The 16,364-nt window shown below is 47.5% G+C and overlaps 1 protein-coding gene across 1 annotated transcript in view; it reads right to left on the bottom strand.

Moving 5' to 3' along the window:
* Positions 1–3,083: 3,083 nt before the first annotated feature.
* The window catches only part of LOC135812053 (uncharacterized), a 15,553-nt gene continuing 2,272 nt past the window's right edge, over positions 3,084–16,364 (bottom strand). The window contains exons 3-10 of the mRNA XM_065325376.1: positions 11,064–11,120; positions 10,529–10,849; positions 9,332–9,724; positions 8,322–8,507; positions 7,346–7,375; positions 6,510–6,726; positions 5,651–5,929; positions 3,084–4,218 (exon numbers count right to left, since the gene is read on the bottom strand). Of these exons, the coding sequence (XP_065181448.1) occupies positions 5,671–5,929; positions 6,510–6,726; positions 7,346–7,375; positions 8,322–8,507; positions 9,332–9,724; positions 10,529–10,849; positions 11,064–11,120 (1,463 nt within the window). The 3' untranslated portion in view covers positions 3,084–4,218; positions 5,651–5,670. The remainder of the gene's footprint in view (positions 4,219–5,650; positions 5,930–6,509; positions 6,727–7,345; positions 7,376–8,321; positions 8,508–9,331; positions 9,725–10,528; positions 10,850–11,063; positions 11,121–16,364) is intronic.

Here is a 16,364-nt window from a genome sequence, read left to right as displayed (position 1 = left end):
AACTTTACTTACCGGTACTTACTTACTTAGGTACTAACAATTTTTTTGTACATGTATTACTTTTGAGTTTTGTCGCACGCGACTACTCACGGCATGGTCACGGACTAGCCTGCCAACATCTCGCGAGACTCCTCATGTCATGAGTCATGATCGCTAGCGCTCGATCTGCAGCAAATACGAAGAACGACTGGACAAGCGCGACCCAAAGTATGTTGTGTGTTGTTGATCTACAAAAGACTACAATGTCATGATTGTACCGGTACTCGATCTACATGATTGCTCGTACTGTTGTGGACATGGAAATCCGGTCGCACGTCTAGCGGCCCTTGGGCGCTGCCCATGCAGCCGTGGCCAAGCAGTACACAGAAGCATTTATGCGCTGCATGCAGCCCATGGCCCAATGCACTGGTCGCATCGGATCACATGTGCACTACACGCAGCGTTCTGTACGTGCTGAGGGCGCCGGCCCCGGTCAATCGACTTGATTTCCATGTCCGCTACAGATAGTACAGTACATGTGAATGGTCGCATTGGTCACGGATATTACTGGATAGCTAAGACCATGAAGACGTTCAAACGCCGACGTGGTTCCTCCACAGACACTGAGACAGTCCATGTAATGACCATGATGACTATGTCCATGACCAAGATGATCCAAGGCCAACTGAACACGACTGTCATGAGTCTATGTGACCATGGTGACGCCGGATCGGAGCAGTGTGACCATGGTGATTCACAGGAGAGTCAAAAGTACAGCACAGAGTCACCGACGGACAACGACAAGCTCAGCTGCACTGGTGTTGTCAAAGCCTCATACAAAAAAGTATTATTACAATGGAGAAGCTACGTACATGTAGATCTACGTCGAGCAGTTTGGGTGACGTCAGGCAATATTTTTTTGGTTATATCTTTTGTGCCAAACACGCCGATAGTTATTATTAATTATTTTATATCTCGCCAAGCGGCAAGCCTAAAAACTCGGTACGCGGTGTTCACTTGCACTGTCACCATGGTCACCAATGCAATGGTCACAGTTTCACTGAAAGCACATCATTCTATAATAATTTGTGGAGTGATAAATCGTCAGACCTGTAGCTGTGTCCACCGAAGTAGTTACTGTGGCCCTTCCACTATGGATCACAGTGTGTTTCAAAGCGTAGGATGAAGTATGAGATCCCAGTACGCTCGTAATCCCTTGCACCTTGAAGATCGAAGATCGGTTCGTCCGTGTAAGCAGCGTGGTCGTGAATCTGGTGTATCAGCCGCTGAGCAGCCATGAAAGGGAATTCCGAGGGGCTATTGCCTAGCGTGAAGATAGAAAGCGGCAATTGTGCAGGTCACGAGTCAGTGACGGTGCTGTCCCTGTGTTACCACGCACAAAACATCGGGGTCTGACTGCTGATAGAAGTCGGACGAAGTGTTAGTTACCGGTAGTTGTGCAGTGGACGACGTCCGTCTGATTATCGTACTACGTGTAGCGCCAGGTCATGTTGCTGCTGGTACTGGTGGTGGACTGGAGTGTGCCAGAGACACGTCGTTGCCTGTGCAGTCGACTAGTCACCACATGCTGCAGTGCAGCGCAGTGTCATAGGACACGCTCCAGTCCAGGCAATACTTACTGATACTGCCCTGTGCCAGGCTATGCCTGGAGCCTACACGCCCTACACACAGGAACGCAGGTGTAGTAGAGATAGCAAAGCTGTTTGCCGAAGAGCACGCCCTGGCATGCATATCACCAAGAGTACGTGACTCCCCAGTACATAATTCTACTCTTGATGTTATCTGCATGTGAGCTGCTGGTGTCGTCTCACGACGTAGTTGGCGAGCGTAAACCATGCGTTTTGTTTCACTACCTTGGAGCCAATGTGGCCATGCATCTACAAGTACAGCCTCACTGCTGCGTCTGGTTGAAGCCCTTGTTCTTTTGTTGTCTCGTTTTCCTAGTCCCTCTATCATTGTCTTTCATTATTATTTTTGAGCTGGTGATGTGGATATAGTAAAAACTAACATTGCAACCTCGGCCTCCCCACTGGAGCCCGGACCGTCCATTGCGCGCAACATCCGTCCCCGGTTTGGAATCATGAACGAGAGTGTTTAGGAAACACGCAACCTGAACGTGCTCAGGCTCTACTCTTTGTTAGTCGTGAGTATTGTGTGAACATGCAGCCAGTCATATTGCCGCACTGATTAGGTACGTGTCTCGTGCATGTGTGGTGAAGCATCCCGGCGGGGAGTATGACTCAACGCCTGCTATTCAACAGTGCAGTGAAGTCTGAATGCAATGCCTGGAGCACTGGACCGTTGGACCACATACATGTCCCTCTACCCGATGACCGGCGGGTGCAAACTGCAGTATATGTGTCTATTTGGCTGCAATCGTCTGCGGCTCCTGCATTCATCTCGGAAGCTGTATTCGCTGGCATCCGAACGATGCGTGTTTTTGAGCACCGGAATGGTTCCAGAGGGACGTACACGTTCAGGGAAAATCGAGCTTGCAATTGGCAACGATATGGCATTCGACTCTTGTCGAACTTATGCCACTGTATTGTCGGGGGTGAAGAGAGAGTTTTTGGATTCGATCGAACCACACCTACTGAACTTCACCATGTCTCTATATCTTGCTAGTCCTCTTCTTAAGTCTCTGTACCAGCTCCGGGCGACTGCACCTGGTCACCAGGCATGCACCCGAGGCAGGGCACAAAGGGCCTTAGTTCTCCCATTTGTTTCTATGCAGTATGGCATGCGCTCTATTTCTTTTCTGGTGGCAGGCAATAGGAATTCTCCGAAGAACGGAGCACTGAAGAACAAACAGGCTAGATTTTCACCAAGCATAGCGTGCCAATGTATACACTTTGATTCAACTGTCAATAGACTGTGGATAGCCGTACCTACATCGTCAACAATTGCAGTTTGTTACCTATCACCTATGCTCTCCCCCTACACTGGGAGAGAGTTATGGTTGCTCATGACAGTGCTCAGTTCAGATATGGGCAGAGCTAGTACAGAGCCTAGAACTCCCCCTAAACATAGCATGCTATCTACTCCCGTTGAGTATCTATTCCTCGGCTCAAGAAGTAGTTACATAAGGTTGGGTCGAAACCCTGCAATGCACAAAAGATATAATTTTGAAAATCTGATGATAAAAGACAATGCACCGGCACCCTTGCTAGCGCTAAAGCGGTTAAGAAATGGCAAATTGGCAATGCAGCGAATAGCACAAACAGCAACTTGCCTCGTACTATAAAAGGCGCAGCAGATCTATACAAAGTACACAAAGAAAAGAGCAAAAGGAAGTACATGTACTTCTCGAGCTGCAAGGAAACCGAAACTAGGGACTCCTCAGAATCGGTCACAAAACATGGCATGGAAGAATACAATACGGTCATTTATTTTTTTAAAGAAAAAAGAAAGCATACAGCCTGCTAAACTAGGTAACTTGGTCCCAAGAAACAGCAATACCAACTCTACAGTTGTTTGCGCTAGATGAAGTAAGCGCATGTACGGAGCAAGTTGAAAAGCCTAAGGAAAAAAAAGAAAGCTAAAAACAAGAACAAGGACATGGGATCAAATGCGGAGGGAGAGAATACGGCAACACTAATTGGCCTATATTTTTCTTTTGCTGAGGAAGGGTGTTGGCTAGCAGTTGGTGACCAGGGATACATGCAAGTGGACGGGTGACAACAAAGACTGATCATGATGAATTGTGTAATGTGGGCATGACCAATATTTAATACACGAGCAAAGGGCAATTTTTTTAGGATTTTGCATTTGGTACCAAAAGTACGAGAGCGGCATGCAGGTGTGTGTCGAACTACGTTCGGATTGAGCATCACCTGCCGAAGAATTTGCACAGGTACTTCGGAAGCTGCGACGCTCAATTATGCACAGCAACATTTTACAGTGGGGAGAATTGCACGTAACACGCGCGTGGGTGGGTGTTTGTGGCCGCATGCGAGTGTATGCGCGTGCGCGCACATGTGTGTTCGTGCATGTTTATGTGTGCGCGTGCGTGTGTGTGTGTTCGAGGGTGTGTGGGTGGGTGCGGGCAGGCGCGTGTGTGTTTGTGTGCGCGTGCGTAGGCTGATAGTCATGATGGACAGACACAGGGCAGCATGGCGATACCAGTAAGCCTTGCAGTTACGATGAAGAAGTCTTGTACAGGTGAGCACGTCAGCGAGAAGAACCGTGGCCTAGTTTATGACATGCTTGCCCGAGGCCCTGGAGTACGGGAAAATGGATAGGAAGAGAGAAAGAAACACGGAAAGACAGACAGAATGAGATAGTAGGAGTGGTGCTGACGGAGAACAAGGCCGAAGATGACAACATGCACTGAGCCTGTCACTTGACATCTTCTCACAACATTGCCTTGTCTCTGTCAAACAAGCAAGTCAAATCCGTGTATTTTATTTATTTATTATTTTATTCTTCTTTTACTAGGGAATTCCCAACAGGCGTCAGCGCCTTTTTACAGGGAACCCTAGGTATAATTTGATGGATGAGCGAAATTCAGCTGGTGAACTAGACATGCGGCAAGCCGGTGGAAGTGTATTCCACCTGGCAGCGCCCAAATAAGAAATTGCACTAAAGCCATATCGGGTGTTAGCGGGGGCAGAACAAGAGCAGCAGAGACTTGTGTAAAGCTAGAGATGTGTACACTTCACCTGATCGACCGCGCCACTTTCACAGAAACCGGATGATTGCGCCCTACTACATGGGGATTATTTTTGGAAAATGTCACTAAAAGAGGCATTTTCTTTTTCTAAAAACATGGGTGACCGCGGTTTACCCTTATGTTGTAGTCTCTTGGATGCTGAGTCAACTGGGTTTGGTCTGAGAAGGCTGGGATGCAGCGTTCGGCCAGTATTCTCAATCGAACACGGTTGAGTAAGCGGTCACGTGCTCATGTGTACACCAGTCACCTGGTAATCATGCCTGCAGACTACACGTTTCGCACCAAGGTTCAACTCGATTGACAGGAAAGCGCCCTAACAATCTTCACGTGTTTGCCTGCAGAGACGGTGACCATGTGACTGGTGCACGCCTGAGCACGTGATAACTTACTCAACCGTGTTCAATTGGGAATAATAGCTAAACATTGCATTGCAGCCTTCTCGGACCAAAACCAGTCGAATCTGCATCAAAAAGACTACAATATAAGGGTCATTTGCGTTCACCCATGCATTTAGAAAAAAGAAATGCCGCATTTAGTGACATTTTGCTAACAAATCCCCATCCACTGTCGTGGACATGGAAATCTGGTGGCACGTCTAGCGGCCCCAGGGAGCTGGCCATGCAGCCCGCCGTGGAGAGCGGAACATGCATTGTGCGCTGCAGCTTGCTGGTCGCATCGGATCAACATGACTCTGTGCACTACACGCAGCGTTCTGTATGCGCTGAGGGCGCCGAACCCGGTCAGTCGACTGGATTTCCATGTCCACTACAGTAGTAGGGCCCAGTCACCCAGTTTCGGTGGAAGTGGTGAGTTTGATTAGGAATAAAGGAGGAAGGGAATGTCTCCGCTTCCCCGGTCCAAGGCATTTCGACTCGGCACCCTGAAGACTACGAGTACTGAGATTTCTATTCTGAACCATAGTTTCCCTATTGTGCTTTGCATGTGCAAGTAGTGCTGGTTTGTAGGAAGTGGACTTACACATCAATGCCGTTGGGATCTCAAATCCATGTGCTCCCCTCATGCACACCTAGTACCATGGAGTAATCAACTCTGCTCCTTGTCGGTGTGGCTGAAGCACGGGAAGCATCACATCTGGGCAACAACTCCACCTGGCAGTATTGGATCGTTCGTTCCGGAGTCGGCGTAGTGTCATCCACTGCACAGTTGTCTGCTGGCAAACTGCTGGCTGCTGGCGGACTAGTGGCTGCTGGCGGACTGCTGCTTGCCACATTGGCTTCCAGAGGTTCCAAAGATTCCCTGTTCAAGTAGAATTGATGACATCATCAATAAGTTCGATGTTCTTGCACTTAATAATGAATTGTAATTCTGATCTTTGTCATAATACAACCGTTCTGCTCTATCAATTGTTCTAAGTACCTTCTACTCGCCGCGCATTTCAAGCCCACGTGGGTCTGCTTTCTGTGCTCTAGATTTAGCTGGGCCTGTGGAGAATAGCCAGCACTGTTCTTCAGATGTCATCACTGCATGTTCTAGGAACAGATATGCCACTAAGCCAAACTACGGCATTGGGAAACCAATGCAACTGCGTTTACCTGGAATACCTTTCGTACGTTAAGTGTGTGGAAATTTCTCCAAGCAGACACGACCTTCACACAAAAACCTGCTTCAAAAAGGGTGTCCCAACTTCACTAAGGTTCTCACACTGTGGACACTTTGTTGCACTCCGCCCTACGATTATCATTTTCCATGTCTGTGAAATCAAGGTGCGATGCTCTTGCGAGACGGAGCACTCTCGCAGTACTTTACCGAACAGATCAAGGGAAAAGAGTACACATGCCACCCTGATATAAACTACGAATCAATAAGAAGTTCCTACCTGCAATGCCTCCTCAGTGCAAAGATGAAGACGATTAAAAGGGCAAATACAACGACACCGAATGCAATCCCAACGCCAATGACTGTTGCAGACTGCACGCCTTCCTCTGCAGAATCATCAGTCGTTGAATATGCGGGTGAGGCAGAGCGCACCGTCACGCTTGACATCGCTGTCTCTTGTGCAATCTGGATCGCTGATGTCGCTGATTGAGGCGTTGCTGTGACGGTTGATGTAGTTGTGTAGGAACCGCATGTTTTTAGGGCAACAATATGGCAAACAAAAAACGAGGAATTCAGTAGCAGCGGTCGAGCATCAAGTTACAGTCAACTTGGCTAATAACGACTGCGGATATAACGACAATTCGCGAACAACGACAGAATTTCCACGCCCAGAACAAAGTCCATTCTACCTGTATACATGTAATGAAACTTCGGGTATAACGACACTTCGCGAATAAGGACACTTTTCTGATGCCCGGCCGAGTGTCGTTATACGCAAAGTTGACTGTACTTCTGACATGCTGAGTTGTGTGGTACAGACATACTGGTCGTATATAGAGTATACACCGAGCCTACCCTGAAAGACACATACATCTTTGCACTGCTATTCGTATACAGACTGCACATCCAGCCTACCATGAAAGACACCTGCATCTTTGCCCGACTAGAACAAATCCTTTCTAGTACATTCTGCAGAAAGGTGTTGTCACTGATCTAATGTTCATTTCTGCACCGGTAGATGCAACACAGTGGTCATACAGTGTTTTCAGAACCCATTGCAGTGCTTGATGCACTCACTGAAAGTGCAAGGCAAAGAGAAACAGAAGTGGAACGTACCGTCAGTATCAGGACTTGAAGAAGAGACTTCTAAATAGAACACAGCACATAACACGCACACAGATACCATCGGGAAGCTATGGGAAAAGTTGAATCGATTAAACTTTCCATACAGTAGACGGGAACGCAAGCATACAAAACGGCTGCAATTCGAGTGTGAACAGGAGACGTCGTCGTGCGCCGACAACTCCGGATTCGTACAAGAGGAAATATTTAGCATTGTGAACATTACGCTTCCCACGATAACTCACAGAATGGCTAGCACGACTGGAGTTGAAATTTTTCAAGATAAGATCTCAGGTTACTTCATTGGATTTAGAGACAGTTCAGGAGCGTGACAGAGGAACTGTTCTATCATTTCCCGGGTCTATTATTTGACTGCTACAACTTTCAGGGTTACTTTTGGTTTCATAAAAAATTGGTATTGTGAACTTGATTCTGCTTCATTCAAGGAGAAATATTTTCAAAGAGGTCCCAAAAAACAAGAAATTAGGTCTGAAAGTCACCCTGTCAGGGATCATGCCTCATGACTCGCGCCGTTCGACGTTGAACAAGGCAACGACTGCTGCACGTCGTGTTGTTCGAATCGTACAGGATTTTTCAGCTCACCCCAGCCCTTACATCCCGTACTGTCATCGTTGCGTCAAATGTGAACTAGGCTAAAGCACCGAAGCCGGAACCACGTCACAACAGACCAATGTTAAGTTGTGTTACATGCAGCTAGGTACTTACCCGCACACTCGCTCTCTGTATAGAGATTGAGTGATCACTATATCTAGACAAGCGCAGCAAGTAGAATGTGACCTCCATTACCAGTTAACACTTTCGGACACCAATGACCTGTGCACAACTTCTCGTCCATTTGAAGCCGCTTTCGAACTGTTCTTGTACGGCAACTGAGCATACCCAGATGAAGTTCCAAAACAACTCACTTCTCTAAACTCCTAAAGCTCGCATAATTACTGTACACACTTACTTTCACATCCTGGTGGACTTGGGTACCACACTCCGCCAATCTGGCACGTAGAGTTGGTGATAGGCAGACCGTTGCTCGGAAGATATCCCGCTTGGCACAGTATAGATATCTGCGCACCAATCGCCCTGCTGAAACCTGCTATTGGCTTGTAGTTGAAGTGGGCAGACACTAGATCAGGACACTGTTCTGGAGACAAAGGAAGCAAAAATTCAAGCCAGTTGGTCAAAGGAATGAAAAACTCAGCGCCGGAATTCATACCATACGTCATAATAAAAAGGAAGATGGATTTTAGTCTCCCAAATGATCAGAGGGTCGGCAATTAATCTGTGGCGTGACTAAAATGTAATGACTGCACTTAGTGGAGTAGTAGTAGTAGTAGCAGCAGCAGCAGCAGCAGCAGCAGCAGCAGCAGCAGCAGTAGTAGTAGTAGAGTGTATTATTTGCCTAGGGGAGTCCCAACAGGCATGGCCTTCTTCCAGGGAACCCTAGGGAAATAATTGTAGTGTATACTTCACGGTTATAACACGATGCACACTGAGAAGTGACACAGTGACTTACCCCAGTATTGGTACAACACGGCATTGTAAAAATGTACAATCAGCACATCAATGATGCAGCATGTACCAGTACAATACAGATACAGTGCTGGCAAATGAAATCCAGCCTTGTGGAAATACCAGTCCTGGACTGTACAACCCCAGCACTGTGGACAGTTGGCTGTGCAGTGAACCGTGACTCTACTCTATTCATGGTTGTTGGATTTCAGTTCCCACCACCCTGTTGTAACACTGTGCAGCTACATTTCACACAGAAGAATTCTTTAGGTCAGTACATTTAGGTTTTCATCAGCAAGACCATCATTATACCTCCTTTCGTCTCAAATGCAGCAGTCGAGTCAGGGCCACTGTAGTTGGTAACCATCATATTTTTTACAATGAAGCTGCGTGGAGCGCCATTCAAGATTATTTTAAACATACGCAAAGTGACTCTAAATACATGTACAAACAAACCTTCTTCGACAGTGACCGAGACAGTTGAGGATATTGGCCGAGAAGCATGAATACATCTTTCGGTCACACGCTGTGGACGCGGAGGGGTTGACCCTATTCCAGTGCAGTCACCTTCCGTGTACCACGTTGTACACGTTACATTGAAGGTAACACGTGATGTATCAAGATCGTTCAGTTCCCTCACAATCGTTTGATCATTCAGCTGGAAGGTGAAAACGGAATGCACGATCTTCGGAAGGTTCGTCGTCCGGATAACCGGCATGTCCAGCGCTGGTGTTGATGTCCACGAAGCGTTCAGATTTGAACTACCACTCGACATGCACGGTATCGTACTACTGGCATCACGCGAAATTAGTCGCTGGGATGTGGGGAACGCTGACCGGACTTGTTTAGCTGTGCAGAAAAAGGGACACAATAATGGCTCCTCCGTCGGCTCTTGCGGCGGTGGAGCTTGCCAGTGACAGACCGCGAGCAACATCGACAGTGGCAGTAACACTACAATTGCCAACTCAAAAAGACCTACCTTGCGTATCAGCAGCTCGCACACCATGTACACCATCACCAACAATGCAATCTACAGCAACCACAACTAATCCACCATCCAAGCCCACAATTGAAAGACCAAGACGATCAACAGCCAACTACAACAGAATATACGCACTCAACGGACAAGGGCGCAAGGAGGGACGTGACAGCAGGGTGACGGCCGAGTCCCGTTCAATGGACCAAGTCAGGCGGGATAACAGAGAGAGAGAGAGAGCGCAGAGGAAGCGGATGATGGGACGGACGGTGAAGGGAGCAATGAGTCGGAGAGCGACGATTGTGGTGATCGTGAGAGTGCCGGTGAGAATGTTAGTGTTGTGCGTAGGTTTCGTGGTAGCAAGTCTTCAGTGTATAGTCATCTGTTGGCTAGTCCTGAGTGTTGCAATTCGTATTCCGACTCTTCTTTCACTGTATTGTGCCGTGGTCGTCATGGTCATGGACTACAGTTAAAAGTTTTGGAAGCCATCTGTCAGCGTCTGTATAAGCCTAATTTGTGTGTACAGAAAGATAGTACACGTAATACTGCGAGTGAGACCCAAAGCTAATAAATCCTTGCTCAATTTCATTCTCCATTCTACTCCAGTAGCCATACTGTACAGTACACAGTCAGTAGGAGATTATTGCACAGAAAATAGGAAATGGTTTTAACCTTACCTACAATGTTGAGTTGATATGTATGGCTAGAGTTGTGATCCACTGTTCTGCAATGGTACAGTCCAGTGTATGACGTGTTCAGTATAGGATGTACTGTGCTGTTCACCTGTACAATAGTACCTCCTGAGAAGGCACCTGTCTCAGCCAACACTAGACTACCGTCAGTCTTCTCCAGTCGAATGAAGGGTCCTGATCCACTGAACACAACACATCCAGGTAAGTAATCGGTAACATCGGCTGTAGGTTGTCCATCACCAAATGTCACTCTGAATGCTCCTGTTGATTGTCCTGTACCACTAGCACCGAGAGTGACAGGTTGACCTGCATGGGTATACAGGAGAGTGCAGTGTCACAATGCTAAATCAATACTCAAATGACTAGTGACAGTGACCTGTCAATACTAGCACAATGCTGCATTTGGTATTTGACTATTTGCCTTCACACAACACCAGGGAAGCAAACAACATTGATGTCCAACACACATGAAATAAATGACATTGGCATACCCAAATTCATCCACCACAACTTATCTTACCATTGCAGCCAATCAGCAGCAGGGGACTGAAGAGAAGCAAGCAGCCAATCAGGATACCTTCACAGTGGGACACACAAAGTGAAAATGAGAACACAGACGTGAACATGAAAAAGAAGGAACACTACAGTTGAGTTTGGGTACAGAAAGGATGGGAAGCTAAATGAATTGCACACGCAACGACCAGGTGTGCACCCTTTGTTGGGCATGCTTGCATTGAATGGGTTGACTCCAACCAATTCCATTTGCATACAAAACCTTGTCTGGTAAGATGTGAAATATCAACCTACATGAAAATCCTGATAGCCACAGGCCCCGACACATGACCAAAGCATGAATTTGACAACAGCTGAAGGGGTCTACAAGGGGGCGCATTCGAATTTGCTCAGAACTTGATGCACCGTGTAGAGGGGAAGTTAAGCCTAAATCAAATTTTCATCAGTTGTAGTCTTCGGGGTTCTGACTCGAATGGTCTTGGTCCGAGGAAGCTGAGACGCTCCCTTCCTCCTTTATTCCCAATCGAACTCGCGCGCTCCCACCGAAACTGGGTCGACTGGCCAACCATACCGGTTTTCCCGGTATTATACCGGGAAACTACGGTCACTACCGGCATACCGGGACTTTTTGACGTTGAACGAAAAACTACCGGTATTGGCACTGAACCATGAGTGTTCATAAAAGGTTGTTTTGTGGTGTGACAAGGGCACATGCGGCCCTGCATTTTACAGAATCACACATGCAGGGGCGATCTGACACTAAAGAAACTCAGGTTTTGGTCCCCCAATGAGCAATGGGTTAGAAATGAATAAAAAGAAAGAACAATTGGCAAAAAAACTGCGGAAAAACGCAAAAATAATCAAAAATTGCGCAAGAAAAGAGAAATTGGCCGAAATTCGCAAAAAAAACAGGAAATAAGGGAAATCAGAGAAAATTAAAGGGGAAGTTAAGGCAAAAATTAAAATTTCACCAGCTGTAGTCTTCGGGGTGCTGAGTCGAATGGTCTTGGTCCGAGAAAGCTGAGACGCTCCCTTCCTAATGGAATCCCAATCGAACTCGCGCACTTCCACCGAAACTGGGTTACTGCGCCCTACTAGATGGGGATTTGTATGCAAAATGTCACTAAAAGCGCCATTTCGTTCTTATAAAAGCACGGATGACCGCGATTGGCCCATATGTTGTAGCCTTTTGGACGCTGAGTCGATTGGTTTTGGTCCGAAAAGGCTGCGATACAGCGTTCCTCCTTTATTCCCAATCGAACATGGTTGAACAAGCGGTCACGTGCTCCTGGGTGCCAAAATCACCTGGTCACCACGCCAGCAGGCGACAACTTTCACACCAAGGTTCAACTCGAGTGACAGGACTGAACCCAAAAAGGTCAAACAGGCTAGTAAGTTGTACCCTGCAGGCACGGTGACCAGGTGACTGGTGTACGCAGGAGCACGTGACTGCTTCTTCAACCATGTTCGATTGGGAATAATGGAGGAACGCTGCATCGCAGCCTTTTCGGACCAAAACCAATCGACTCAGCGTCCAAAAGACTACAACATATGGGCCAATCGCGGTCATCCGTGCTTTTATAAGAACGAAATGGCGCTTTTAGTGACATTTTGCATACAAATCCCCATCTAGTAGGGCGCAGTCACCCAGTTTCGGTGGAAGTGCGCGAGTTCGATTGGGATTCAATTAGGAAGGGAGCGTCTCAGCTTTCTCGAACCAAGACCATTCGACTCAGCACCCCGAAGACTACAACTGGTGAAATTTTAATTTTTGCCTTAACTTCCCCTTTAAGGGAAACTGGGTGTGTGACTAAGGGATTTGCTTTGGCTGGGTTGGCAAGTATGCTGGGTGACTGCGCCCTACTAGATGGGGATTTGTATGTTAATTGTAACTAAAAGCGCCATTTTGTTCTTATAAAAGCACGGATGGCCGCGATTGGCCCATATGTTGTAGTATTTTGGACACTGAGTCGACTGGTTTTGGTCCTAAAAGGCTGTGGTGCAGCGTTCGGCCCTTATTCCCAATCGAACATGGCTGAACAAACGGTCACGTGCTCGTGCGTACACCAGTCACCTGGTCATCGTGCCTGCAGGCTACAACTTACAGCATGTTTGAGCGACTTTCTGTCACTCGAGTTGAACCTTTGAACCTTTGAGTTGAACCTTGGTGTGAAAGTAGTTGTCGCCTGCTGGCGCGGTGACCAGGTGACTGGTGTACGCAGGAGCACGTGACCGCTTGTTCAGCCGTGTTCGATTGGAAATGATGCCCGAACGCTGCATCGCAGCCTTTTTGAAACCAAAAGCAGTCGACTCAGCGTCCAAAAGTCTACAATATATGGACCAACCGCGGTCATTCGTGCTTTTATAGGAACGAAATGGCGCTTTTAGTGACCTTTTGCATACAAATCCCCATCTAGTAGGGCGCAATCAACAAGTTTCGGTGGAGGTGGGCGAGTTCGATTGGGAATAATGGAGGAAGGGAGCATCTCAGCTTCCTCGGACCAAGGCCATTCGACTCAGCACCCCGAAGACTACAACTGGTGAAAATTTGATTTTAGGCTTAACTTCTCCTTTAACCCTTTCAGTCCCAAGGACGAGATAACTCGTCCTACAGACCCCCACGCGATTGGCCAAGGACGAGATATCTCGTCCTCGTAGTGCGCACTACTATATCTCACCGGCCATGCACTACAATCTAGCTTGGCCGATTGTGGCTCTTCAAGGGGGAACTAGGGGTTTTCCCCTACTGAATAAGACCTCACTCGCCGTGTTTGAGTAAGTAAGGGCGCGGGAGCATACATTCAGAGCGCTCGGACGAAAAACATATTTCGATTCAGAAACAATTAGATTGACGGAACGTACTTTAGGTCTCTTTATCTTTCACTCAGACACGGCGAGTCGCCGCATATCGGTTGAAGAGGTGCTCCAGTCCATCATGAACTCGGACATTGCTGACTGGAGCTGCGATAGTGAAGGCGATGACAGCCGTCCGCGATTGTGACGGAACAAATTTCGCGAACGAGTCCGCCGTGGTCGATGTCGTAACTACTGCCGTGGTCGCCTTGGACGGCCCTGAGGATATCGGAGATGTCGATGTCGAGCTTGAGCAGGGCGCAGCAGCACAAGATACGCCAGCGAGGGACAACAAGTGGGTTTGAGTTGATACGACTAATTTGAATAAAATCAGATTTTTTATGAAAATGGCCCGGCCAACAGCGTACATCTGGCCTGGCACTGAAATGGTTAAAAAGCCACAGAAGTGCAAATGTGCCGTCATTGCAGTAAGCTTCCGTAAAAAGGCTCATCAGCTGCAATTTTGCTTGTGCCACGAGGCCCACGCGCTCTCTCATCACCTCTTTGAGAAGGATGAAACAGTCCTTTGTTCTGGAAAGGAAAGGACTGTTTGGGTGTACACTCTACTGAGTCTTACACATAATGCATGTCGTCATGGCCATTTTGTAGACCTACCATATGTATGCGAGTGCAGAACTGCCTCCCTGACGGAGACTGACGTGTGTTGCATGCACAGCATGTAGTGTAGCTGCACAGCGTGGAGTTATAAATAATCGACTCCCCCCCCCCCCCGGCGGATGCACATTCCCAGCGCTGTAAAAGCCTGTAGTGCCGTACTGAATGAGTGCTCGAAATCCAAACGGCTACCTGTTTCCTAATGGATCTGTAAATAACAGGCGGGTACCCGGTTACCCGGAACACCCGTTTCACCCCTACTCGATACTAGCATTAGCTACCTGTATGTGGTTGGACATGAGACCTGAATGGAGAGCTTTTTTTCAAATGTTTGCCTCTTCCAACCCAAGGAACAGCTATCGCAGCTGCCTTTGTCCGTAAATATGACCAGCCGCACATTACTTTGCCGTGCTTAATAGTAGTTGTAACAATAATTATTAGTTTACTTCGGCATACGCAACATGCCTATGGCCATCTTACAGGGTGCCCAAGGAAAATATGAAAGCAGCTATCGGTAAAAGCAGGCACAGTATGCTGGGATCGTATGATTGAGGGTAGTGCTTGATGCCTTCAGCATCAAGACTTACTATTGAAGCGTGGGATAGGCGAAGAGAGGTATGCAGCCAGAAAGCTTGTTTCATGGGCTTGAAAAAAGCATTTACAATTGAAACTGTAATCCATTACGAATCGTTACATGGATATATTAGCCCATAGAAAATATGTCAGAGAGCATGTCTGAGAACACCAGACAAAGTGTGCGAGTCAATCTCTCCTCTTTCGCTTAAAATTGGCAGGTAAGTTTCTTTTTTGGGTGTAGATCATCTGTGCAAACCCCTTGTAATGTTTCTGAAGGAAACGTTGCAAAAGGCGCAAAAACGACATGACTTATCAGGGGCGTCGGAAGGTAATTTAGCGTGGTACGGTCAGCTATCTGAAGAACAATTTGCGCGTGAGGGAGGGGTGGCGGAGCCGAACATTTTGGAAATTTAGAGCCCAAATCAGTGCATTTTAGTGATTCACGGGACACTTGCGGCAAAATGGTGGTACGGTCAATACCATATTGACCGTAGCGTATCCGACGCCCCTGCTTATGGGTTGGGTGTACAAGCAAGCCACACTACAGCGTATACAAACAAGCTATGAACAGACCTCCATCAAGCTAACATTGCCTGACTTTAGAAGAGATCCGGAGTAGCATCGTTTGGCCACACCAGCATCCTAGAAGATCAGGGCCAGTACCCCTGACACCACAAATAATCATGTTGAAAAAAGCCGATATAAACGTCCTTTGGAATAGCTACTGTGAGTAAGAGTGCAGTATTTCTCCGGGCTCGAAGGACCAATTCTACAAAAACTAATCTCCTTGTGCCCATAGTAGCTATTAGTAGAACGGTAGAGGCTTACGTCGCCACGACAACAACTTAGACAACGACTCTGGTGCAGGCAACGGCTACGACACAGGCTTCGATACAAGCAACAAATGCGACACCAGCTGCGAAAAATGCGACACCAGCTGCGACACTGGCAACAGATGCGACATCTACTGGGGGACAGGCAACGACTGCGAAAACGACTGCGACGCAAGCAGCGGTTGCGAAATAGACGATGGCTGTGACAAAGGACGAGAAACAGACTGTGACAATGCCTGAAACACAGACAACGGCTGTGAAAACGACTGAGAAGCAAACAGCGGCTGTGACCAAGGCAACGGAAGAGACCCTGACTGCGACAAAGACTGACACAGAGACAACGGTTGCGACAACGGCCACAACACATACAATGGCTGCGAGTTCATGCGCTCCGTGTTTGTATGTTGTGGCAGCATCTTAGACAACGATTG

This window comes from Sycon ciliatum, chromosome 3 (genome assembly GCF_964019385.1).
Source record: "Sycon ciliatum chromosome 3, ocSycCili1.1, whole genome shotgun sequence".
In the NCBI taxonomy this organism is placed as follows: Eukaryota; Metazoa; Porifera; class Calcarea; order Leucosolenida; family Sycettidae; genus Sycon; species Sycon ciliatum.
The sequence above is the reverse complement of the archived record's forward strand: the minus strand, read 5'-3'. Positions and strand labels throughout refer to the sequence as shown.